The following is a 26,473-nucleotide window of genomic DNA, read 5'->3' as shown; positions in this document are numbered from 1 at the left end:
GATCTGTTTGTCACTTAACAAAAGTTAAAGGCACTTTGATCAAATCAGTGAAATTATTATTTGCATCAGTGTACTATCTGGTCCTGTATATTTAAAAGTGGGTCTATACCTTTAAAGGTAGGATTGCTAAACAAATAATATTGTAGATTATATGAAGCAATAATGCTTTTTAAAATTAATTATTTGTAGGTATTTTGCTTGCTCATTTTATCACAGTGAACTAGTTTAGACAAAAAGTTATATTTCTCATTTTTATGTCAGTTTTACTTTCTGGAGCTCTTGCAGAAGCACAGAACTGGTGCACTGTATTTGTATCGAGTATTGCATTGGAACATTTAAGTTCTCCCATTAGGAGAAAGAGTTTGAACTATTATCACCCATAACAGCAAAATAATTATTAATGAAAGCAATTAGCAAAAAGCAATCTCTATTTTTTTAGCTGATTAGTCTATGGATTTGATGATAGCTGTCTGTGTATAAGTAGTTTCATGGTTTTATTGATATGGCCACTTACATCCAGATCTTCAGTGGCATTTCAGTTTGGAAACCTAGGGCAAGCCTGGTGCTCGTGTTTATTATTAGGAGCCTAAATAACTTTGTGGAGTCAGACATTAGTCTTGATAATGGAAACACAGTAATCTGTACCTAACTCTGTTACTGTGAACAGTCTGGTTGTCAAGCTGGAAAAGAAAAAAAAAAAAAACCCACAAAAATCCTTTCTTAATTTTTAAATAAGGAAAGCGGGCAGAAAGCTTCCAGCAGTGGGGAAGATACCAGCTCAGTCCCTGGTGGGCAGCTCTTTGCAGAGCTCTTTGCAGAGCTCTTTGCCTCCCTGGTGGGCAACCTTTGCAGAGCGACCTGCCCGAGGTGCGGAGAAGGGCAGGCCGGCTGGCACTGGGGACGGAGGTGGCGGGCAGCCCTCCTCGCCCTCTCAGCGAGAGAACCGTGCTGTAACCACCTCACGAAGTGGCAAAACAGCAGCAATTCCAGGCAATGCCTCTTCCAGCTTTCTTAAGGCAAACATCTGGAGCATGCCAGAGGCCTGACATCTCTGAAGAAGACATCTCTGGAACACTGCAAACCCCAAGTGCCATCCCTGCAGTGGCTGCTGGAGAGCTTAGGGCTGGCCATGCTTGTCCCTGTGCTCGGTGGGCAAACCATCACCTTGCCCAAATCCAGACTTACTCACCACTGAGTAGCCCAGGAGCCGACTTAAGAATCGGCTGGGACTGCATGTCTATATTATACTACTTTTCCTTCATCCTTGCGTGAGAGAAACACATCAGCACATATTGCTGCATGTGGTACTGATGAAAATGCTGGATAACTGAAGCAAAAGATGCCAGCCAGCATCTAGCAGTGCGAACAGCCAAGCTGGAAAGGAGTAGGAGGGACAGTGCCTGAAAGCCACTTCTCAAATCATTGTACAGATCTCTGCAATTTTTCTCCTCAAGCTGAAGGGGAGAGGGCAGGGTTCAACACAACACTGGAATGAGTCTAAATTTTGTTCGTGATTGATTTTGCTGTCTTGCTTACATAACCCACCTAATCCTGCCTCCCAGCTCGGTAAGTCGCCGCCCGCAGCCCTCTTCTTAGGCATCAACCTGAAGGATCGTGATGAAAAGCAAATCTCATTACCCATCAGCAGTGCAAGCGATAGAGAATGGAAAGTAAAGAGAATTATAACGTTGCCGCCTAGATTGAATCAGTTTTATCTTCATTTTTATCCGGTATTAATTCTTAGACCCACAAAAACCGTCATGCTGGCGGGGTGAGGAATGAGGTAGGAATTGGACTACAGGATTTTCCATGACCAGAGGAGCCGGGATCTCATGCTGAAGGTGTGGGATTAGGGAGTCAGGGGCCATGTTTATTCCAGTCTCCCCAGTTAAGCCCACAAATGAGTAATCAGGATTTACAAAGAGATATTGAACTCCCCGGAAGAGCGCTCTCACTGACATATCCTGGCCAGTAATAGCAATGTGAGGCACTTCTTAAAAATCTGCTCTTATTTGTTGACCTAAACAGGAGCTGAGCTCTTCTGGCAATTTATCCCCAGCGGGGAGACAGAGCATCTGGGACATCTGGCCTTGCACACCCTCCCTTGGTATCAGGGAGGTGCAGTTTTGCCTTTGAATCTTTACGCACAAAAATGAGGGCAGTGCTGAAAATACTCAGGAGGGGCAGAGGTGGCCCCTAATTCAGTCACTGCCACTTTGGAAAAGGTTAGGGTTTTACCTCAGTAATGTTGGTCTTGTTTCTTCCGACAGTTGTTTTTTTCTTAAGGTAAATTTGCCCTTCGCCGAGATGAAAATAAGGTATGGTCAACGGGCACGCGGGGAGGAAGGGGAAGGGCGAGCAGAAGGAGGCACTAGTGTGGTGGTGGCTTGCAGGAGCCATTACGCCTCAGAGTGTCTGGGGAAGTGGTGCTAGCTAGGTATCTGCTGTCCTCCAACCATCTGCGCCTGGAAAACTGCACTCCTGGGGGAAGGGCCGAGCTAGGTGTTCAAACCAGCCTCTGCAGACTTCAAGGATGAAGTAAAGGAGGGTCTCCTGGTGAGACAGCACCATCTTTCCTAGGCCATCCTTCACTGGGAGCTTAAGCCAGCCCTGGGTGCAGTGGGGACACAGGGTCATTGCTCCAGCCTGCAAATGACCGATGGAGGCGATGCCGCCGGAGCACGCACGGCCCCGTCTCTCTTCGACCAGCTCTGATTAGGAACCTTGTGTTTCGCAGCAGTAGCAGAACAAATGCAATCAGGAAGGCCACGTGAAATCAATTTCTGTTTAATTATTCATTGCATATCTCTGTGCTGTACTGAGGAAATCATTCCAAACCCTATAGTACCCAGCTACTTTCAGCTGCCTTCCTGAAGGTAAGCATGTGACTCTGGTTTCAGTTGCTACTGTAAATATACAATTATTTATAAACTACCTCACAGGGACCATATGGTCCCCTTTTGAATAAAAATGCACAGACGGAGCTGAAAAAAAATCTGTGAAAGAGAGGCATAGTAAATTGATACGTAGCGTACCATCTGCTTCCATGTGCGAGTGATGTTATAACAAACTGCAGGAGGCACAGCTAAGACAACTGTAGAGAGCCAACTCCTTCATGGTGTTTGCAGATCTTCTGCTGGTCTTCTGCCTGGTATCAATTTTGTGTTGTCATTTGCTGCGGCAATATACCAGGAAAGCCATATTGTTTAACTTCTACACACTTAGGACTAACGACCCTCTGTGGTTTCCCCTGCGTATGACTATCCGGTGAGCATCGCTTAATTTGATTTCAATTGCTGGGAGTTTTGCTAGCTTTATGAAACACATTGAGTATCACCAATCAACCAGGCTAATGTTAAAATGCTTCTGACAAGGTTTATTCTGTAAAACAGCAAGAAAACTGATGTAGAACTTCTCATTTATTGAAATATTTTCCATACAAGACCAAAACTTATTACAGATTTGCTTGGATGATGTTAGAGTAATGTTTGTGTTAGTTCTCAGTTATTACAAAAGAGCTGTGAAAGCTGCATAGAACTGTTTTTTTATTATTGTTATTGTAATATCAGGATGCCATAAGCACAGATGACAAGTGGAAGCATCGTTGATGCCACTCGGGTTATGGCGCAGCAGTGCGAACCCTTAAATGGGCCGCTGGCTCCGCAGGGAGAGGGGAGCTCAGCACCAGCAAACGAGCAGCGTAGCTCGTTATGGGTGTGAGCACGTTGTCCCCACGCTTTGCTCCGTTCAGCGTTACAGGAGCCAGGCTGCTGGAGGTCCCTCGAAAACACAAAGGCAATGACTGAAAAATTATGGCGTTATTATGGCAAGAAAAGAATGGGGTGGATGATGGGCAGGATGGTCAGTCCTAGCACCGACCCCGTGAGTCTGGGAACAGTTCGGAGAGCCTGTCTGGCACACGTGGTGAGTTGCTTTTGCTCTCAAGTGGTTTGGGAACTCGGCTGGGGGCCAAGAAGCCGGCTCTGCCCTTCCTGCCCGGCCCCTAAGAGCAGGCAGGCAGAGATCGCGGGCCCCCGGGTCGCCCCGGTGCTTGGGGAAGGGGAACCTCTGGTCTGAGCTGCCCCTGCAAAAATCCGGCTGCGGCTACACCGCCTGGGCAAGGGGGAGAGGGGAGGCATGGGAAAATGCTCGAGATCTTTGTAAAAGCTCAAGAAAAAGGTAATTTTCAATAAAAAGGCAGAGGGAATGCACATTTTAAGAATATAAACAATTCACATTCTCTGAATTATTATAATAATGTAACAATATTATGAATAATATTATGAATAATATTGTTACTAATATTATTAAAATGCATTCAAATTGCTCAAGTTTTGACACTGAAATTCCAACCACAGGGCGGCAGCTGAATCAAACAGAAAAGGACAGAAGTGTTAAAAAGGGAGTAATAAATAAACTGAGTTGCCTTGTTCTCCTCCCCTGTCCTCCTCAAGGCCCTCAAATGCAGGATGGCAGGCGAAGGGGCCTTCTGGCCAACGTCTCCTCACCTGGCCAGCTCTGAGGAGGTGTTGGGTCTCTTGTGGGCACTTTCTTCCTTTGCAGTTTGTTTTGTGCCTCTGCAGAATACGTTGAACAGCGACTTCACCATCTTGACTGGCTGTGCATTGGGGGCAGTTTGAGACTCTCTCCTGAGAAACAGCAGTATAAAATGTTGAGATGAGAGTAGCACATTACTAAAAATGAAAGCATGGCTCATCAAGGGACCTATATTTTCACACAAAGCTTTCTGACCCTCTGTCAGTCTTTCCTTATTTCAACCAGTATTAAGGTTATGTGTGCAACCTTTTCCTCTTATTCCCCTTCTAGGCTTCCCAGGTGACGTGCAGCTTGCTGGAGCATCTCTTTACAGGGTCTACCAAACTCCTTTGGCTTTAAAGCAGCCGAGATGGAAGACAATCCTTCTAAAAGCACCATCTGCTGACTTGAAACGGAAAAAGCAGCAGGCACCCAGTGTCTTGCAGGTTGGTTAAGGCCGTCACAAGAAATGTGAGCTGGGCTGCTGAATGACACATTCACATCAGTGTCGTGGTATGACTATTTTTTTTCAGATGTTGAAGCAAAACAGGAGGTATCTGTCCTATCCCAGACCTAACCCTATGAAAAACACCGTGAGTACCAGGGAGGCTTGTGGTTGCCTCTTGTTTCCTTGCTGGAAGAGGTGGATTTGTTCCACAGGTCATCGGGAGCTTGTACGCTGGAGTAACACCTCAGTTTCTGCATGTTCAGATATAAAACAACAGTGCAGGAGGAAATTCTTCTGGTAACCCAGTTTCACCAGCGTTGAGAGCAGATGTGTTTTCTATAGCATGCAGCACTGCTGCAAAGCCTATTGCTTTAGTGCTAAACTGCTGGTGTCTGTGCTGACTTACCACTTGATCTTGGATACAAATGATAAATTTGTGTCAGGGATTAGTCTGCATGTGTAGCCCACAAGGAGAAAATCATATAACTAATGATATTTTTGCTCAACTGACTGTGGAGATGAGGAAAAAGAGCAGCAATAGATAAAGACACACTTAGAACTATGAGTGCATATGCAAAGTAATCTTGCCTCAAGAACAGAGAAGACTCAGGTGCCCAGTTGTGCAATTCGCAATAGCCATCACTAGCCACGTTGGCTACCTCATAGCAGCTTGGGCCTCACACATTAAATGGGGTTTCACTGAGCTTTACAGCTGCACTGGCCTTTTTTTTTTTTTTTTTGCTTAGTTGAGATTTGCAATAATGTCACCCTAAAAGACCAGGAGCTCCTACAACTCCATTGCGGTAGTTTTCATTCCTTAAAATATTTTCCTCAGCAGTGCAATGCTGGCATCCTTTGCTGTTTATTTTCCTGTATTTTTGTTGATTCTCCACATTTTTACAGAGTTGATTCAGGTAATTTTTCATTTCTTACCAAGGTTGTAACCAATAAAATATAAATCCTATATCAGCAATAAAAGATACAAAGGCTTGAAGCCTACCTAGCATTTCCCTTGTCCCCTTCATCCCCCCAAAGCAATTCACGTATAACTTAGTATCTTAGTAAAGACCCATTAAGGCAGTTCTTCAGATTATGAAAGTCTAAGACATTTTATCAGATTATATAAATCTAAGGCTAATTCCATTGACCACAGTGCCTTCAACCATTCCACAGCAGGCTTTGAACCTTGGAAAGTCTGTGGAAGTGATGCCTGGGAATAGCTCTGTGTATCTAATAGTAAATTAGTCTGGTCCTTTTCAGTAGTATTCCTACCACTTAGTTGTGGCTGCTAGTGACCTTTGTGAAATAAGCTCTGTACCAACCCAAGATCTTTGTGGCTAAATTTCTTTGCTCGTAAAACTCAGCACATCCTCGTTAGCAGTTAATTAGCTCTTAATTCTTCAAAAATGTACAGCATTTGTAGATGGGTGCTATATAGCTTATCTGGTCTATTGTAACTAGACTGTGGGTTTTCTGCCTTTGGCTCATCCGGATCTTCCTGGAAGGTCCCTGGGACCAAAAATTTGCTGGGCAGACCTATGGCAAGGACACGTGAAATCTCTTTTGCAGCTTTGAGTCATAGGACATCCCAAAGTTAGTACTTCCCCAGCAAGGTAGCAGAGGTGTTACCAGTCATCTGCTGGTACAATCCTGCCTTTGGCAGAGCACTTACAGAGGTCCACTGAGACAGCACCCATAAAGTAGTGGGGTTGGAAACACTGCATGTTCTTCTTGTGGGTAAATGCCCTCATTATGTCTGTCCCCTTGTGAAAAGTACACCTCTCTGATGAATCCTGCTCTTTGTGGGTGTTGTTTTTGTTGCTCAGCTGTGCTAACCACAATGTTTTCTCAGAGGTAGGTGAGTAGGTAAAAAGCGTGTTGCAAGAGGTGTTTTCTAGCAATTAGTTTTGACCTATTTTGTTTACTGGCATTTGGACTGTTTGTAAATACCAAAATAAAAAAAAAATCTTTCCAATTTTAGACAACTGTACCAAGCCCTCAGAGTGGTGTTCAGATTCTCTCAGAGGAAGTATGGGTTATTTCTGCAGTAAACAGGACTAATGGTCTCTTGTGCTTGATAGAGGGTTGTAATGTAAATATAGACATGTTCTTACTTGAATGACCTGACTTATAATGGTCGTCTCTTCTAGGATAGTGAGATTGTCCCCAGAGAAGTCAAGGTGTTGGTGATGTGTTTGCCTGGCGTGTTGTAGTGCCACCCCACCTGCTCAGTGCTTTAGTTGCCTGCCTGGGGTTTGCAAACTGCATGGGGTTCATCTTCTGCTTGGTGGGCTCATGCTCTGGTCGGCTGCAAGGAGGAACTCCATCCTCATGACTGACCAGAGCATAAGTCCCGCCAAGAGCTGAGTTTGGCCTGGTGTAATCTGGAGCAGGCAGGGACATGCTGGAGCACTGGATGGAGAAAGATAATTAGGTGGCATGCGTGTGTCTGAGCACACTTCCCACTCCCTAGAGCGTACTCTGCATCTTGGTGGGCACTGACAGCCCCATACGAAAGGTTTCAGGCCATTCTTTGTTCCTTGGCCCAGAGCAGAGGTGAGAATATCATCCCCATTCTGGCTTAGATTGGTCCTAAACAGTACAGTCTGTGATCACGTCTTACACTGGGAAATCAGCATCCCGTGTGAAAACGACACATCTGCTTTTGCAGTGATCCTGAGTGTGTGTTGAAGACATCAGCACAGCTAGGACTCAGTTATTCAGGCTTTTTTGTCAACTGAATCTTATTGTTTTCACTACCAGAACTCTTTAAGAAAACAAACAATTTCTGCATCTCTTAGTACCCACAGTCCTGGGTTTTATTCCATTAACTGCGGAGACTGCGGATTCTGGTTAAAATAATCTGCCTCTGGAAAGCAGAGAAGTTGACCCTGTTTGTTCTGCCCGGAAAGATGCCAATTAGTGCTCTACTCGAGTCAAAATTTAACAAAGGCTTGAATGTTCCTGTGCCTGTTGCTCAACAAGATTGTTTATCAATTTACAGGGAGGCCACGCTGCCTTTTCAAAGTGCTGCTGGAGGCCTGCCAGCGGTAGTAATAGAGACTGCGCTCATTGTTTAAATGCCACTGGATGCGAGAATGGCAGACTGATGCCTGTTTTCCTTTCATTTTATGATGATCTAATTGCAAGAGATATATAATTCCTCGTTATTTCAGGGAAGTTGTTTCTCCAGCATCTGGTACTTCTCTGATTATCTACAAATGGTATCTGAAAATTAATAGGAGATCCAGCTCTCATGTAAGAAATACTAGTGGGAACCATTGCCTGCACAAAGCCCGAGGAGACTTCAGAGTCTGCAAGAACAGGCTTTGTCAGTGAACATATAATTTTCTTTTTTTTTTCTTCTTTTTTAACATCCTAGTAAATTACAGGCTTTGGTTATGATTTGAAGAAATGTGTTCTACAAATGTTGTAGCATCTGTATGCTGCTGTTTTTACTGCAGCTGTTGTACAGGTCATTAATCTGATCTCACATCATAAAAATTTCTCCACCCTCTTCATGAGTTTCTTTGTTATCATAACACTTTCCAATACCTTGGCGCCTAACTCCACTATGCTCCCTTATAATTACCCAGGGTAGAACAACTGCTTTTTTATCCTCCATGCGCTTGGCTGCTGTGGCGGTGTTGCCAAGCCCCACGCTCGCCGCATCCCTGCGGCAGACTGCACATCCAGGAACACGCAGGGAGCTCCGGAGGGCTGCTCCTGGTGGCTGGGGAGACATTTGGCCAACAGACCCTCTCCTCTCATCCTCATCGGCCGCTCACCAGTACAAGTGCATGGCATGAACCCGGAGAAGGGAATTGGCAGCCACAGATGCTCCCGCATCTGATACTTCATTTTCACCTCTCTAATCAGCGTCAAACACCTCTAGAGGCACAAGGGTTGTTGCCAGTGCTGCGGAAGGGGAATGGTTGAGCAAAGGCCTCCTAAGCGAGGGGAGGGGAGCCGGCAGCTCTGGCTGGGCTGCGGGGCAGGTCTGTAACAGGCAGTAATGGGGATGGTCCAGCTGTTGCAAAGCTTACGTGAAGTGAGCACTGCTGGGAAAACAACTGTTTTTGGAAAGAGTCACTTTTGGGAACTTACCTGAGCATGGGCCCCCAAAGGCGTCCAGGAAGGAAGAGCTCATGGGAGTATGTCATGGGCACGGTCAGCACCTGGTACAAAGGGTGTAGTCTGAAGTAATGATCTCCACCAAAAACTAGGTGAATTTCACCAGCTTTTCGTAACTGGGAAGAGGGCAGTGCTTAAGGTTTGCTGACTACTGGGCAAATGCTCTCCCAAGGGGACGTAGCAGGCAGGAGGAGGGGATCTGGTTACCTCTGGGGAAAGGAGCTGAGGCTTTAAGCCAGGTGGCATATTCCAAGGAGGGGATGTGGTTCTTGGCTCCGGGGAATGTTCTGGCTCCTGTTGATAATACGCTTCCCTCTGTTTTTCCAGGGCAGCAGCCTCCATGGGCCCATAGCACAGGGATCTCAGAGGGCAGCAGTCAGCGAGGCACCACCACCAGCCTCACAAGGCGGCTTTGCTCTGCAGATTGGCTCTCAGACAGGGCTGGCCTGTGCCACTCCAGCCCCTCAGTTTACTTTCCTAGCCCTATTGTCTAAGCCTTGGCCGAACTACACCTTTTTCTAAGAATCCCAATAACCTCATGTTTTTCAAGCAGTGAGCCATGGCAAGGTTGAGGCACGCTGAGCCAGCAGCACCGTCCCTTGCCAGCACCATGGCATTTAGCAGTGTAACACCAACAGCTTCAAAAGACTCCATTTTCTGTAACTGTAAGTTGAAAGAGAAATGCATGGCACTTAATATTCGCAAAATACAGATGCCAGGCTGCCTGAAAACTTCTGTCTAACAGCACTGGGGTCTGTGTTAAGAAGTCCGTATTTCAGCCAGATCACTAACACAACTGACTGCAGAGCAAATGGTGCTGCTGTCCTGCGTGGGTCTGAGGAGAACAGGGTGTAAGAAGTGAAGCCCATGTTCAGCTTCTCAGGGGTCTGTGATTAGAAAGGCTTAGAAATGGACTTACCACTCATCCCTGGTCCTACCATCTCTGCTTTCTCCACACTTCTTAAAGTTGGTGTTGAGTACTTGCTACTCGCTCTAGGCACAGTGGGGAATGAGACATCTTAACAGTGGCCTGAATTTGGGCTTCAGCCTGACGACTAACTGCAATTTCACAAAAACTTAAGTCAAACTAAGACCCAACTTGAACCAAATGGGGGGGCTCTTCCCTCAGGCAGAGCTTGCCCTAGGTAATTTTCCTTTTTTATCCACCCCCCAGTAGGGACTGGTCAGATGAACTCGGAGACCTGGCTGACCTTGGGGATACCTGAAGACCAAGCCAAACCAAATGTAGGAGCTTGTGGCTGGAAAGGAGGTTGACATCTCTTTCTTTGGCTGTGTGGCCTTAGGTGAGCTTCAGGTGAAGCTGTCAGACCGCCTTGCATAAGGCAAAAGATATTTGTTGTTGTCTCTGCAAGCAAGGAAGAAAAGAAATACAGCTTCTCCTCTTTTTCCTCTGCTCCACAACCCATGTTCCTATGTTTTAAGGTATGGCTCTGAGATGATTATTCTTGGCTGGGTAGAGAAGCGAGTATGCCCAAACAGGAGAGGCTATTAGACCAATTCAGTGCAGAAGCTTGTACCTCTGTGCTCCCAGGATTATGGCTTCAAGACATTTCCCTGGGCTTGGGGATCAGGCAAAGGCTTGCCAAAGATCCTGTGATGCATAAATCCTCCCATCGCTTCTCCTGCAGACGGGCCTGGGGAGCCGTGCCACAGAGGTGTTGGCTGTACTCATCCTGTTCAGTCAAGTAAGCGATTCAGTCGTATGGCTAGGCCAAGAGGCCTTTTTTTAAGTGGTCACTACAACCTGAGCCCTAGTAAAATTAGTGGTCAAAAGCAAAAAGTTAGCATTTTCCAGGCCCTCTAAGGCTTTGCCAGAGGCACTTTGGCAGATCTAGCTGGGAATGCTTATGACATTACTGTCCTTGGGTATCCTGCTCATCCATCTGCTGACGGCTTCTGCTTCCCTAGCAGAGGGAAGGTCTGGCAGGGGTTTAGCCACTCCAAGCACCAGTCTGGCATCTGAACTCAAACCCAACTCTAACAGCAGTCCTTAAAGCTAAACCTGACTTGACTCTGAAACCGACTGGTGAGCACTCGGACAGCCTTCAGGGAACAGGCAGAAACATGCACCGGGCTTGAGAAATGCTGTCATCTTCAGCAACACCAGTCTGTGGTGACCAAATGCCCCGGCTTCAGGTGCCTCTAAAACTGTATCAGAAACTTTACGTTAATGCTCCATAGCCATGTATTGATGTTTTACTCTATATTCTCCACAGAGTCTAATACAGTTGGCTTTGCAAGAGCTGCACACCCCAAGTTCAGGGAAAATACCTGCGTAAGAGCAGGGAGCACATGCTGGTTAAGGCATTATAATCATATATAGCCATCCCTTTGAAAGAATGAGTATGTCCTTGACATCAGTTTAGATCACAATTTTAATGTTTAAAAACTATAGAGGTAACAGAGAGGTTATAGAACTCAATACATTTTTTTTATTTACACACACAAACTGAAAAACTGCATCGTTTATTTGGATATGGGCAGCACAAAGTATGGTGATGTTAGCAGGAGCAAAATATTACCAATGACTCACTTCAACAATCTATTAGGGACGAGCTCGTATCAAGCGTACATCATTCAAACAGTATTGTTTATACTGGATCTGGGTGAGCCTTAACATACCTTGGGACACTAAAAACAGGTTTCTATAAACAAGTTAAAGTTCAAGTCTCGTGGAAAAATACCTTTACAGTTTATATTTTGTTGGCTATAACACTGAGAACAAAACGTACACTTGTATTAATTTGAAAAGCTCTGTAGAAGTGACTGCATATAGGTTTTTTTCCTCAAATTTGTGCTCACGGTGAAAGCAAATGTTATTTCAAGTTTCATTTTCATCCAAGACCATAAAGTAAACATGGAAAAAAAATACAATTATTTTTAGATGCATTTCTCAACCTCTGTTTTTCAGCAATCCTGAAAAAACACATTTCTGTGCTTTACCACTGAGAAAGTCTACACAAGGCTCTTGACGGAGGCACTCTCAAGACATACACAACCCTCCCCTCCCATCAACCTCACCCCTGGACACGCAGCTATCCCACGACCAAAATACTGGCCTCCGGCAGCTCGTGGGGTGGGATGTGCAAGCAGTCTCTGGCTGGGGATGCTCTTGTCAGCCTCAGGTGCTAGTGTTTTGGTCGCATGATAGCAGCGTGCCTGGGTCTGCGGCGGAGGTCTGCACCCCTGGCTTGTAGTACTTTTTTACTGAACTACAGGCATCTCTGGTAGCTGAAAATGGAAATGCAGAAGTCCTGCCCCGACTTCTGTTTGTACTACTTGGGTAAATACATGCCTGGATACAACATGGCATAACGCTGGGTCAAACTGCTGGCTGCAGTTTGCTCTGGTTTCTGCATAAAGCCTTTTCAGCACTTTACTACCACCTGACCTCAGCTGAGGAGGTAAGAGGTACCTGGGTACCAAAGGGGCCCTTTACAAGGGAGATACTTTACCCAGCAGGAAGACTGGCTAACTTGCTGTTGAGAAAACAGGGAGTCATGCGCTGGAATTAATCCTAGCAATTTCATTGGACCTTCTGTTTCTCTTTTTCTTGTTACATTAGCCATGTAATTATAATTTCAAGTTTAGGATTTAACTTGTGAAGTCTTGGGAGAAAGGAAAGGATATACATTTTGCTAAGTCAGAAGCTAAAGTATTTGTATTTCTATTAAAATTATTCTTAATATGCAGAGCCTATCTCAACACTTCTATATCATAATGGATAAACAACTGCAAAAATATACAGCATCCTATTTATTTACAATATATATGTACATAAAAATGAGATTTCCTACAATACAACACAACTGCATAGATTTGTCTTCAGAAACATAGGCATGTGTACAATTTGTGATTTCTAGACCTCTCCAGCCCTGTATTTTTTATTAATTAATTATCTTTTTTTCACAGTTTGTTACAGAAATCCTTACATTAGATACAAATAAAACATTCTTTGCGTAAGTTATAGGAAACAAAAATTTTCCTGGCGCCAAGGGCTCTGGGGAATTGTTTAAGAAAGCAGCCTGGCGCCAGGCGATAAAGCCACCTCGTGGAGCTGCTGATGGAGCTGAGTACATTCTGCTGTGCCTTTCCGCTACAGGCACTGGGGTGGGACGGTAGGACTGGAGGTGGGACACCACCACATGGAAAGAGTTTTGTTTTGACCAAGATGCTCTTTAGCCTTAATGTAAGGTTCAAGCAAAGAAACGTATTCATTTAAAGATAAGCTAGATTAATTGTTACTGTTAATTTTTACTGTTAATATTAGAGAGAGCTGTGGCGCTTATGCATTTTAAGGCAGATGTACAGACACAACCCATATATCATCCAATCTGCATTTGCACGTGTGAGCTATTGCAAGTGGAGCACAAGCTATGGGTCAGTGTGTGGCTCAGCAAAGCAGCCCTCGGGAGCGGATGGGCATCCCCACCCCTGACCTCGCGGGGTGAGACCGGCCGTTCTGCCCTGGGCCTGCACACAAGCCAGGCACCACTCGGTCCGTGTCAGCCCTACAAAAGGTCTGTGCTGGTCCACGGATGTGTCATTGGCCCTTTGACCAGGAGCAAGCATCACCCAGGGAGGTTACTGCTCCCGAGATACTGTTCCCAAATAACAATTTACTGTGTTTTACTTACTAGCCGTGTTTGCCATCGGACAGAGAAGGGCAGCTGTGCTCTGCAACCATAAGGGTGCTTTAAGCTCATGACTATTTTCTTTGCAATGTGCTGTGGACTAGGAGAGGCAGCAAGGCCATCTTTTAAGTATAGGATTAACTCCTACAATCTTATTAGGAGTCTCTGCTTCTAATTAGTCCTTCCTTGTCCCTCACCACTCAATTGTTGCTATTATGCAAACAAGAATTTTAAAGTATTTTGTTGTAGTTATTAGGAGCAATTTTGCATCCAGTCTATGACATTTGCAGTTCTTACAATAGTGATAAACTCTCTATGAAAAGAAAGCATGCTACCACCTACTAAGTAGATACGGTACTCTGGATCCTATTAATTTAACAATAGAGAAACTCCTACAGCATTTCACTGTGCTCTTAAAATCCTAGCTAAAATGTGGGACTCGTACATCGTTGGCTACAAGTTCACTATTTCAAATGAACTGAATAACAGCAGTACATTTTACAGATAACCTTATACAAATATTGTCATCCATCACTGATGTTGACAGTTACAGCAGGGTCTATTGCATTCTGTTAAGAATGTATAAACCTGATGAAAAAACAAAAAGCACGTTATTTCACGTTCATTACCACAGACATCAATAAACACATGATTCCTTTCCATAAATATCTATAAATATGATGCCAGTAAATCAGTCTAAGCAGAATTCCTATTTTTTTTTTTTTCAGAGACCCAGAAACAAAGTCTATTTAAAGACTCAATATTTTGGGTATCTATTTTTCAGTATCTAAGATATGCTTTGATGGTCCAGTACCTCGGGTAATTTCACTCCATGCACACACCCAGCTCATTCTTCTCCCTATTTATCCAATAAAACTCCAGTATACAAACAAACTGGGAAAAAGAAGGCAGCAGAATAGCAAAGAGGAGACAGAGGGATAGTGATGGAGGAGATTTAGGAAGATGCAAGGAGCAATTAGTCACCCAACAGTCCTTCAAGTCGAAGGAAGCTGGGTGCCAAAACTCAGTGGTTGGTATTTTAAACACAAGACTACAGACTATTTGCGGGGTGGTGGGAGGGAGATGTCGCAGTTGTGACCTTGCTGGGACACTGTGCAGCAGATCAGACCTCTAGCTCCTACCTGGGTATTTGAAAGTCGCTCCCAGGATCACCTCTCTCACAACCCCCTGATGCACAAAGCTGCACTGCTCATAAATCAGTAGTAGAAGGAGGATAAAGGGGGGAGGAAAGTAGGAGAGCCCTGGAGCATTTTAAGCATAACACTGCATTCTCAGGTCTGAGCTAGGTTTTTGGGATGAGATCCAGAGAGATTATAAGGCACCTCGAAACCTGAAATGCGACTCCAGCAAGCTGAGTCAGAAAACAGAGTGAGATGCTGGGCTCCTGCTGCAGTGACCAGGAAGGGTTGGGTGCCTGTGGATGGGGAGCCACAAACTTACACCCCAAGCTGGGAGGATGCCTGGAACGAGCTGCGAGGAGATAGGAACGGAGCATGGGTTCTTCTCTCCAGGGCTTGACTAACACCTGGGCTCGTAGGCTATGGTATGGACTTCTCTGTGAATCAGGGCAGGATCAGTCCCATAAGGAGATATCGCAGACAAAACTAGTGACCTGCACCATCACACGCAAGAGTCTGAGACCAGCTGCCAGAAAGCATGAGCTGCCTCAGCCCAGGGGTCCCAGGTAGCTCAGCAGTTCGTGTATTAAATGCTGGACTGGGGGGTGCTTGGGAGGAAGGACGCTCCACCCGAGACCCTGCTGGGAGCCTGTGCCACAAAGAGTGAAAGTCTGAAGGGCCAGGAGGTGGGCAAGCTAAGGGAACCCTGCTCTGCAGTCTAGCAGGTCACTTTGTCTGGAGGGAAGAGGCTTCCACTTTTGTTCTTGCTGCTGGGCTGCTCCGAGGACTTGGGCAGCCTGCGGAGTCTACTCTGCCTTATTTCTGGATCACAGCGGAGTATCGGCAGAGCCGGGTACCTTACTGCCTAGGCTGAGGTACAGATCTAGAAGTCTGGGTTTAGTAGGCTTAGTTTCTGCAGCATGAATGCTCTGCATCTCAATGCCCAATTTCCAAGGAAGGCCTCAAACTAACCTCTCTGGTTGTTACCCTCAGAAATCAGCTTTCAAGGTCCTGAGAAGTGCTCTGTGATCTCAATTCTCAGTGACTTCTAGCCTTGTAGGACAAGGTAATGCCAACTGAGGCAATTCAATAGCTCACAGAAATCCCAAGATCCCAAGTTCTCCATCCCTAACCTTGGAAAGAGCAAGCTGCAGTGACAGGTTCCCCACAGCTGATGACAGTCTCCTTCCACAGTTACAATGGGAGTCAGCAATGAACCAGTTACTGGGAACAAGAGGGTCACCGCATACTGACAGGTACGGCTCGAGCACACCGAGGGCATCACGCGGCCCTTGGGCGTGAAGCGGGGCTCCCCTTAGCCATCGGTTCTTTCAGTGGCAGCTGGGTTCTATTTTGAGATGCTTTTTAGCTCACATGGTGAATGACACAATGCTGCTGGCAGTGCACTAATAAAAGATGTCTGTTCAGGATGGTGAATGATCACCTGCTTAGCGTTTGAGTCTCTACAAGTAGTTCTCTACACCAGCTATAAGGCATTAGGCAAATGCTTATTTTGTGGACAACAGATGCAAGTTACAGTGTTTCTGCTAGTAGTAACTGAATGTCTTTTCTTTAATTGTTATGGAGAATTGATGATTTCCATTAGAAATCCAGTAGTTTGGCAGGGTGAGTCAAATCCTGCTCCCGCTGCTGTCAAAAACCCCGCTGACTTCAGTGGGAGGAGGGCAAGACACAAGAGAGGAGCCAGTCTTTACAAGGTATGTACAAATGAATCCCAGAACGGAAAAGGCATGAGGTATGATTAAATGCGTAGGTTTTGATAAAACTGGAGCTTGCCATTTTTTTTTTGAAGAGAAGTGGGGCATTAGTAAACAGTTTAATGCTGAAGAAAACGCAGACTTCCTGTGGAAATCTCCAACCGTCTGCTTCTCTTCAGGCTCAAGTACTCATGGCTTGGGGTCAAGTCTAGTTCTGGTCAGGCTCCAGCTGAAGTGTGCCCGGGGAATGGTGGCTGGTGGTGGTGGCGGCTGTCCTTCTCCTGCTCCCTGCGCCCCATCACAAAGACACACAGGTCTGTTCCCCAAAGCCACAAAATGGCCAAGCCCTGGGGCTGGCTCCCCTACCAGAACATCAGAGAGAAGCAACAGATTTAGGACCTACACTTATACAACGCTCATTTACACTCTTGTGGTGCCTTTTCTGCCCGTATCCAGAATGCTACACTTAACCCAGCGAGGCAAATGGTGCACGAAACAGCAACAGAACAAACAAACAAACTGTATGCGTACAATTGGAGAGCAGAGTTTTGGCTAAAAGGTGGGGGGGAAGGGTGTGAACTGACATCACTCCAGTTGGGACTGATAACAAGAGGCGCTGCTGCCCTAAAGGAGCAGAGCTTATGGTTCAAGGGCTAACGATAATAATGGAACAATGCAATTCATGGGTGGAAGAGGTGAAACAAATTAATTGTGATGAATTTCTATGAGCAATGCTCTATATAGTCTCACAGACAATTAACACAGACTTTAGGCTGGTCTGATAACTCAGTATCGGGGGACAGAGTGATATGCCTGTTGGAAAAATGGGTCTGTTTTCTGCAAGGAAATACACCCATAACAATATTTTCAGTACTGGATAATCATTATTTGGATTTGATTTGAGTAAACTCACAAAAGATGGAATAGATAACAGAACGGATGGTTGCGATTTTGGTGTGTAGCAAACAGGGTGTCTTCTTTTCAGAAGGAGGTGAACTTCAGTGGCCTTCGGCACTGCCTCCTGATTGTACCCAGTCATAGATGACCAAGGGAATGCTCACTAGGGAAAACATTATCCCCAGTGCCAAGAAAAGAGAAGCCTGGAACAAAAAGAAGAGAAAATTAATGAATAAAAAGAAAAGACAATTAATTCAAGTATGTTAACTTCTCCTCTTAAGGAGATTTACAAGGTGATGTATGAAAGTTATCAGCTAAAATGGGATAGCACTTCTAGTAATGACAAGACTCATAGATAATTAAACAGATTAGTGTCATTAATAATTACTCGCCAAACACCAAAACCGTTTTTTTAATTCTTTCCATTCACTTCTTAAACACCGATCATCCCTAAAGAGGATTAAGCAAGTCTGTTTTTAGGACCAATCGGCTCTGCTCTTTTCAAAGCCTCACGGAAATAAGTATTCTCTTCCCATCAGATACGTGTCCATCGAAGTTCAGCCCTTTTGTCTTGGGGTCTGTGGATGGAGCCACAAGTGAAACGCAGGTTTCCTGCCTGTCTGCTCAGAGCAGGAAGGTCTGATCTTACGATACTTCCAGTGCACACCCCATTAGACTGGGAATACATAGTTGAGTTTTCAGCTGCAGCTCTTTCTGGGGCTCACAGGAAATCTTTCCAAGGCCCATCCCCATCTGCTCATATGTGCCAACGGGCTAACATTTCAGCTGGCTGCTTCTGGTGGAAGCACCCTAAGTCTGAATCGGGTCCATTAAAACCACAAGGAATAGTGCAAACAGAGAGCGTTGCATGCTTTCTGGACCAACACGCTGAAACGGAGTAAACTTGCTGGGCTGAAAGGGCTGCCAAAGGAGGCTGGAGGGGTACCCGCACCCTGCCGACAGCTACGGCTGCTGCAGAGCTGCCGCTCGCCAGCCAGGGGAAGAGCCCCTCACCCCACAGAGAAGGCCCCCCCAGAACACAATGTGCCCTGCATGGTATGGCCCCTCCACCAGGAGTCTCCCAGGGTAGGCAAAGGAGAAAGGCAAGCACGGCTGCCAGCTGACTGAAGCAAGGATGGAAAGCAACGTAAAGAAGCCCACATGTACGTTCAGATTAGGTACACTTTGCATCTAGCACATTATAAGGAATGACAAGACAAAAGCGTTGCATTGACGGGAAAGGAATGCATACCCAAATCCTCTGAGTCAACTTTGATCCATCCTGCTGTGTAATTTTTAAATACAACGATGAAGGAAGAATGAAAATCAGCATATTGGCAGAAGTGACCCCTGCAAAATTCAAATAAATGAGTTTTCTTAGTTGTCAGTGACAGCTAATTATTGTGTTGCTGGTTAGCAACAGTCTTTTATTAGTAGTACAAAACCAGGATACTGTACCTACAACTCCGAAAATATCCTTCATCGTCGGGATAAAAATAACTAACAGGTTGATGATAACCAAAAGAACAAAAGTAACCAAAACGTGACGGCATAAGTCAAATTTTGTCTTCCTAGCCATTTCAAATAACGATGAACGCACCTGCAGAAAAAGAGAGAGTTCTCTGTCAGGAACAGTGTGTAAGCCAATTGAAAGCTTCCGATGTTTATTTTAACCAGTTCTTCAAGCGACAACAAGCGCTGCATAGATCCGTCAGAAACCTTGGGGTCTCTGATGTAATGACTTTTGAAATAATCCCTAAAATTAATTTGATATTTCAAAACTGTAGGTATATACATGCATCTGCACTAGGATATTCCTCCCTTTCTGACATGCCTTTCGGAGTCCTTCTGCACTTAAAAATGAACTTCACCCCTGAGCCTGCTCCAGTGAAGTCATGTGAAGTAAGAGAGGGCCCTTGTGGATTCAATTTAAAACAGATTTAAGACCAAAAGTGATTAATTTATTTCCTGCAGGGAGAACTTCTCCAGAAGTTAGTGGGAATCTGGTGTGGGAAAAGACTGATCCAAGCTCAAGCTCTTTTTGTAGTTGCAACATCACTGCCACGGCAACTGCTGGACTGTGGTTTGAAGAAACACGCCGTGTACAGCCATTACCAACTTCCAAACCTTGTGGAGCTTTTTACTTACAGTGAAAAATAGCACTGGCACCGTGAGTATCACGGCAACGATCACAGCCAAACGCACGGTCAGGATGAGGATGTCATCTTTGCTCTGGTACTTGTGAAGCAGATCTGACTGCACATCGTCTACGGAAAAGACAATAAGATAAGTGTTCTGGCAAACAGGCAATCCATTCACAAAAATCATTGCTTAACAACAGCCTTCTTGAACAACAAGTGATTTATCTGCAAACAAAAGAGTACGGAATGAAACATTCTTGAGTTAAAACAGCACTTCGAACCAAATCCTAATGATCCCATTATTCCAGATTAATCCTTTGGAGGCCTGATTTAGGAATGCATCCTAATGCAAGACAGCACATGCCTAAGTCTAAGGTAATTTTCACTGTAGGAAAGACAACAGTGAGACATACATGAAAGCTTACATATATACATATATAAAAAAATAAGTGAAGTGAAATAAGCTATTTCTAATTGGTTCCGTGGGCTTTTTTTTTTTTAAAGTTTCCAATAGATATAAAAAACCCACATGCACTGCAACGGCTGAACTTAATATAAACTACAAGGTTTTGAGCTAAATTAGTCTAAACAGCAAATAAACTTCCAGCAAAAAGCAGTGCCTCTGTTCTCAACCAAGAACAAAGCCTATCTTGGGTCAACTCCCAGTGGGACGCTCTGACATTTGCACTCAAATCCCTCGGCAGCTCCTCTGAGGGCTGCCCTGATGTTTTTTTCTCTTGAAGCTGTCCCCCCACCCCAGCAGTGCCTGCAGCTCGGCCCTGTGCCGGCTGGTGGCCCCAGCAGCCAAGACAAATCGTGGGGGGGTGCCTAATGGGGAGGCGCTGGCGATATTTTAATACAACCTCCTGCAAAAATGTTGCCTTGAAGCGGGGATAAATAGTGCAGAGTGGGTCTGCATGTGCTAACCAACAGGAAAACCAAGCTGCTGAGGGACCTATGTGTTTTCTTTGTAATTTTTAAATATCTAGGAGCAATAACCTAAGGGGGTGTTTTGTTTCTGCCTGCTAATCTTAGAAAGCTGGTGGTAAAACCTAACAGCTCTTAAACCAAAGTCCTTAAAGGGAACTCGGCAGCCACGTCTAGTTTAAAATCTTTGACACTTGGTAAAACCTCATGTATTCCTGGAGGCAGAGGGATCTGTCCTGCGGCGAAATGCCTGCGCTCCCCCCAGGACGTCCTTCTGAGGGGAGACCACGGGTCAACACCACCTACGCAGTGCTTGAATCCCCACCAGGAGAAAGATAAACGCTCTCCCACCTCCCTGCAGATTAGGAGTGGGGTTTTCAAGCCGGGCACATGCACAGCTTCTGCAACACAGAGCTTACTCTGCTCCTGCAAGCACAGACTGCAACTTCTGTACCGCTCACGGACTGCAGCCAGGTAGGAAGTGAAGGGCAAGGCTTACAGTTGAAGGTCTGTTTTCCTTTCAGCTAGATACACCACAGAGCCCAACCACAGTGTGACCTTTTAGGGGAAGAAAAACACCTCTTTTCTGTAATTCTGCAATGTAAATATAGTCATCACTGCAACACTTTCGAGAATACAGCAAACAGACAAGTACTATTGGGGTAAAGAAGAAATGGCCACAATAAAAATGCTGTTCTTATCTAGGTAAGGGTAGAGAAGAGGGTTAGAAAACTGCAAGCGAACATATGAAAGGTAAGGTCTTGTCAGTCTCAAGGGGAAGAAGGATCAAAGTGGAGGAATTTTTATATTCCCTCGGTGTCTTTTTTGCTGCCTGTCATGGCACTGACCCTTGCAGAAGCCTCAGCAGAGCCGCACAGCTTCCACCCGCGGGCTCTCGGCGCTGGGGAGCAGGGACGCCTGACATGGGGAGAGGCACACGAGACACCCCAGGGATTCCTCCGCCGTTCCCCCTCGGGAGGGCCAGAAGGACGCAGCCCCTACCTCCTCCATGGACTCCAGACCCTCGTCCTTGAGGGGCGTGGGAGATTCCCAGAGAGGAGCGCCACGGATCTGCCTCCTCAGATCCCTGGGGCAATCACATCAGAATCTCCTCCCTGCCAAAGCGAAGGGGTCCGTGCTGATTTACACCCACTTGCTCCCTGGGGCTGCTAATTTGATGCATTTCTACAAAAATGTGTTAGACGGGAGCAGTTGGATGAGAACGGCTGTTGCTGTTGTCACTTGCAGCATATTTGCGGTTTTATTGGGAAAATTAGAACAGATGACCTCAAGTTACTTCAACGCATGCAGACTCAAGGCCTCATAATCAGAATGAGAGCCTGAGAAAACAAACATGAGATAGGTACACCTTTGAAAAGAAAAAATGCCACATTTCATATTTACTTATTTTCTTTCTCTTGCAATACGTGGCTCACAAGGAACGGTACCACGAATGAGGAGATTGTAACAACAGTGTCACTTGGAATAGGGTGGAGAAGACTGATGACCTTTTGGAGACTCTGAGGTAAAAGGCAAACATCAGTTTTGTCATTTGTCTTGTTACCCCTTAAAGGTCCACGGAAAAAGACACTACTTTTCAACATTCCCATTATACTGAAACATGGGAGTAGCTTCCTGGGCAACATTCATGTTTTATCCTACTTTACTTAATAATTGTGCCTTTACGGCATACATGTTGTATCCTTTAGCAATACAACATCATTTGTTTGTTTCTTTAAGTGAACTGATGTGCATGAAAAGAAAGAGACAGGGTGCAAGTCTCAAACACTGAAATAACCATCCTTTGGCAGCTGAGCTGGGACAACACTCAAAGCTTCCCCACCTTCACTGCCAATTTGTTTAACCATGACCTGATGGGGTCAGCTCTAGGGACACAGGGAAAACATTTGGTCCTTTGCCTCTATGATGAAAGCGTCAAGAAGAAAATGAAAAAGCTGTGATGGCTGATTTGATACCCATTTCCTAGGACCTGCTCTCAAATCTGTCTCATTTTATACAGATATGCATGCTTCAGTCATTACCAATGTACACAACATTCAGGTGAGAACCTTGGAACGAAAATCTTAGTGGGGCCCAGCTAACCCCCAATTCTGTTAAACAAATCTCTCCCTCGTATTTTGAATACACCTTTCGTAAATACTACTTTCACTTGTGCTTTTCATCCACGGGGGAAAGGAGGAAAGGATGTGTACCTTGAATATGAAAATGTTAAGGAAAATGATTTGAAAAAGTATTCTAATATAAGTGGATGGGACTTTCCTTTCCAGCTGGGATATGCTATTGATTTCACATGTATTCCCTTTCCACTTTGATCAGTAAAGAACTGCATACTTACCGTAGAAAGTCAAATAGCCAAATATGGCAGTCATAAAGTACATCACGAACATGGCAAAAAATGAGATATTTGAAACCAACTGCATTTTTTTCTGTGAACGGCTGGAGAAAGAAGAAAAGAACACATAAAAATGGTTGGGCTGGATTTTTCAATAGCTGTTTAAAAATATATTAAGTCTTTGCATAAACATAGTAATTCTGGGGAGAATCATAAATGTATTTTCATTTAAAACAGGAATTCATTGACAGCTGCACAAGGAAGAGAAGGACTGGGGAAAAAGACCCTACTTGGGGCTTAAGTCAAGAAATGGTGGGACTGCCCTGTGGCTTTGCTCCCCGGCCATACCCCACTAAACAGAGTGAAGGGTGAAGCCAAGTGGAGAGGGACAGCCCTTAAACACTTCAGTAATTAAATTAAAAGGCCAAAATAAAGGAAAAGTAAAATTATACACAGGAAAAAAAAAACCATTCTGAAAGTTTGCAGGGAAACATTTGTGTCCCCATGGGTAGAAAATAATGAATGTATGCAGACCACTGTAGACCTGTAATATAGGTTAAGTGTAAACATTTCATTTTTAGATATTTGTTCTGAAATATTCACACACTCTGGTACCTAAAGTTAGGCTTTTAAATCCATACAGGGATGCCCTATACAGGCACCTGGGAACCTGCTGCAGTCCCTTGATACGCAAAGCACCCAGCAAGTGATTGGGACCTGAGGGCACCCACGGGTCTGACTGACCCCGACCTCTCCCCTGGAGCTCCCCCCATGACCCAGGACCCCACTGCAGCCCCCCCGGGCCACCAGCGACGCCGCAGCCGAGCTGGTCTCCAGCTCCCCGCAGCCCTGCCCAGCCAGAGGTGTCAGCGAGACAGCCGCACCAGCAAAGGTCTTTTAGCACGGGCAAGGCTGAAAGTACTTTGTTTTCCTGGTACTGCAACAGATCTTTAGTTGCATTGGAACAAACACTGTTAGCTGAACACACACCTCTCTCCTATGCCAAATGACGACCGGCACAACTTGGCTCTGCCCAGGCTGCCGTGTACTTCCAGAGAAAACGCCCAAAGTACTGCATTATCCTCAACCTCCCTCACCCCCGCCCCAGCGGCACTCCTGGGAGGCCAGATTTCCTAGCTGACAGCCACGCTCGTTGGCTTGTTGGGTGTTATTAAAGCACATCTCCTCCGAATGGCACGAATGACTCAAGAGCACTTCTGCGCTAACATTTTCCATGCAGAGCAGTTCAAAACAATTAACTGGGGAAAAAAAAAGAGAAAGGCTTACTCTTTAAGTTCGCTGTAAATCGGGAGGACTGACGGGTGGCACACAAACGCAAAAGCAATGGTGGGCAAAGCGTACACGGTCTGTTCGGAGAGAATTTCAGAAAAGAAGTTAGGAAGTATTTCCCCCAGTGGTGTGAAGAAATGATCTGTGTTCAACTACCTCAGCTCCCAGCTCTCTGGACTCTTCAAGCAAATGTTGAGAGCCTTCAGAGAAGGCAGAAAACCTGTCAATTAGCACATATTTAATGAAATACGGAGAGCAGTGCTCTTTCAACGGGAGGACAAAGTCTTCTCGTTGGCCATGCGAGCACGGTCCTGACTCTGCTCACAGAGCGCGGCGCTGGATGCCACACGGCTGCTGGTTTTGCTCCCTGGGATGGGTTTCCCTGCCCAGCTACTGCCAGCGTTACTAGCACACCGTCACGCGTAAAAGGGACGTATGGTGGGTCACCGCTACGCTACCCTGCCTTGGCATGGAGAGGGGTGCGCACCCGTGGTGCTAAGGCTGAAGTCCTGAAGAGGAAGCCCATATCCAGACTGTAAGAAAAGAGAAGAGGAATGCAGAACTTACAAATAAATGGATATTTCAAGGTACCAGACTGAGTCCCTTCATTTCCCAGGCCAACAAAAGGGCTAGGAGGGCTGTGGAGGGAGCATGCTTTTCCTTGGGGAAAGAGAGAGACCGTTACGTCACCAGGAAGCGCAGGAGGCCTCCGGGGGGGACCTCACCCCCTTCTCCACCAAAAAACTGAGCGGGTTTCAGTCCTCAGCGTACAGCCAAACTTCAGAAATTATCTCAGCGCCCAAGCGCTTCCATTCTCCCCAGGGAATGGGTATGAACAGAGATCACACGAAAAACAGGTCCTCCTGTGAGGACAAAATGAGTCCATCCCTACATGCGGCTCTCCCCGGCCCTCTGAGATCTGCTTGCACTGGCCACAGGCATCCCCTTCCCACAGAAGCTGCCCTGGGGTACGCCTCAGGCCCGCCAGATTCAGTAAATACACTGGTTGCTCTCCAGCCGTCCTTCCTCACCCAGGCCTGTGCCGTCTCCTCTCCCTCACTCACAGCACGCCGCTGTTGCGGAGTCTCCATCTGTGGAGATACCTGCTCTAGGTGGCTCTGCTTGAGCAGCGGGATTGGACCAGATGACCGCCACAGGTCCCTTCCAACCTCAGCCATCCTCTGATTCTGTCTCTCCTCTCACACGCCAAAGTTGCTAAATTGATTGGCAAACTGCTGGCCCCAAGGGCAAATCTCTAGAGTTCAGCTCCAGCGTGCCTAGTTCAGACGGACTGATCCTTCTGATGTGCCTCCATCGACTCTGGGGCAAACGCTGACACTTACTGCAGGAGAACAAGACTGCCCCTCAGTGCTATCTAAAATATACCTACATCTAACCTGCTATCGCACACCAAGTTAATTAACTCTTGGTCAGCCACATCAGATCCGGGCTGATGGCTACCCCCAACTAAAGAAAAGTGCTTGGATTAGCTTCTTCAGCTGAAGCTGGTAGGATGAATTTAAAAAAAATTAATTTTTGCACACTTATGCGCATTCCCTATGAACGCGACTGTGATACCCTGAGGACCCTGCCCTGCTGGACAAGGTGCTGTTTAACGAGCACTGTGCCCCAGCACAGCTGACAGGAGCAATCCTCCTGCTCCCACAGCTACAGCCAGTTGCTCTTTTGCATTCGCTTGGCACAACTTTTCCTGCAGCTGTGTGGCGATGGAGGAAAGCATCCAGCTGAAAGGCAATCTAATTTTTGCTGGATTAGCTTTCAACTGTATCCTTTTCCTGATCCAGTTCGTCATATGGCTACAGAAACACGTATCCTGTCACAAAGAAGTGGTTTGTGTGCAGAAGGACAGAGGGACTACTTCTGGGCTTTGGATGCAGGAATGGTTTACTCAGCCTCTGCTGAACTACAGCCTAAAGGCGCAGTTGCAGCACGGACAGTAAGAAGTAGTGGAAAAGAAAACTCTGCCAAAGAAAGCGTTTGTGGTCTGGTGGTAGCTCGGGCTCACAGCCTTAGCACATCTACTACCGGGGCAGAGCAAGACTGCAAGGAGGTACATTCAACACGGCACCTCCATAAGACTGGGCAAGGAGACCCATTCTGTGTTCACCATTGGAGTGCAAGTGGAAGCATGGAGAATCAGGCCCTACGTGGTGCTGATCGGATTAAGAACACGGGGTGTAGGTGCATATATTATGTGAATTAAAAATAAGTATT

The 26,473-nt window shown here is 45.8% G+C and overlaps 1 protein-coding gene across 4 annotated transcripts in view; it reads right to left on the bottom strand.

Moving 5' to 3' along the window:
• Positions 1-11,584: 11,584 nt before the first annotated feature.
• Positions 11,585-26,473, bottom strand: part of SLC38A1 (solute carrier family 38 member 1) — a 41,963-nt gene continuing 27,074 nt past the window's right edge. For 3 of the 4 annotated variants that reach the window (XM_082308999.1, XM_082309000.1, XM_082309001.1), the window contains 6 exons: positions 24,236-24,315; positions 22,952-23,052; positions 19,676-19,794; positions 18,986-19,127; positions 18,780-18,877; positions 11,585-17,730 (listed from right to left, as the gene is read on the bottom strand). In XM_082308999.1, the coding sequence (XP_082165125.1) occupies positions 17,629-17,730; positions 18,780-18,877; positions 18,986-19,127; positions 19,676-19,794; positions 22,952-23,052; positions 24,236-24,315 (642 nt within the window). In that variant the 3' untranslated portion in view covers positions 11,585-17,628. The remainder of the gene's footprint in view (positions 17,731-18,779; positions 18,878-18,985; positions 19,128-19,675; positions 19,795-22,951; positions 23,053-24,235; positions 24,316-26,473) is intronic. The other variant, XR_014227865.1, reaches the window with a different exon arrangement.

This window comes from Platalea leucorodia, assembly GCF_965183815.1.
Source record: "Platalea leucorodia genome assembly, chromosome: 4".
In the NCBI taxonomy this organism is placed as follows: Eukaryota; Metazoa; Chordata; class Aves; order Pelecaniformes; family Threskiornithidae; genus Platalea; species Platalea leucorodia.
The sequence above is the reverse complement of the archived record's forward strand: the minus strand, read 5'-3'. Positions and strand labels throughout refer to the sequence as shown.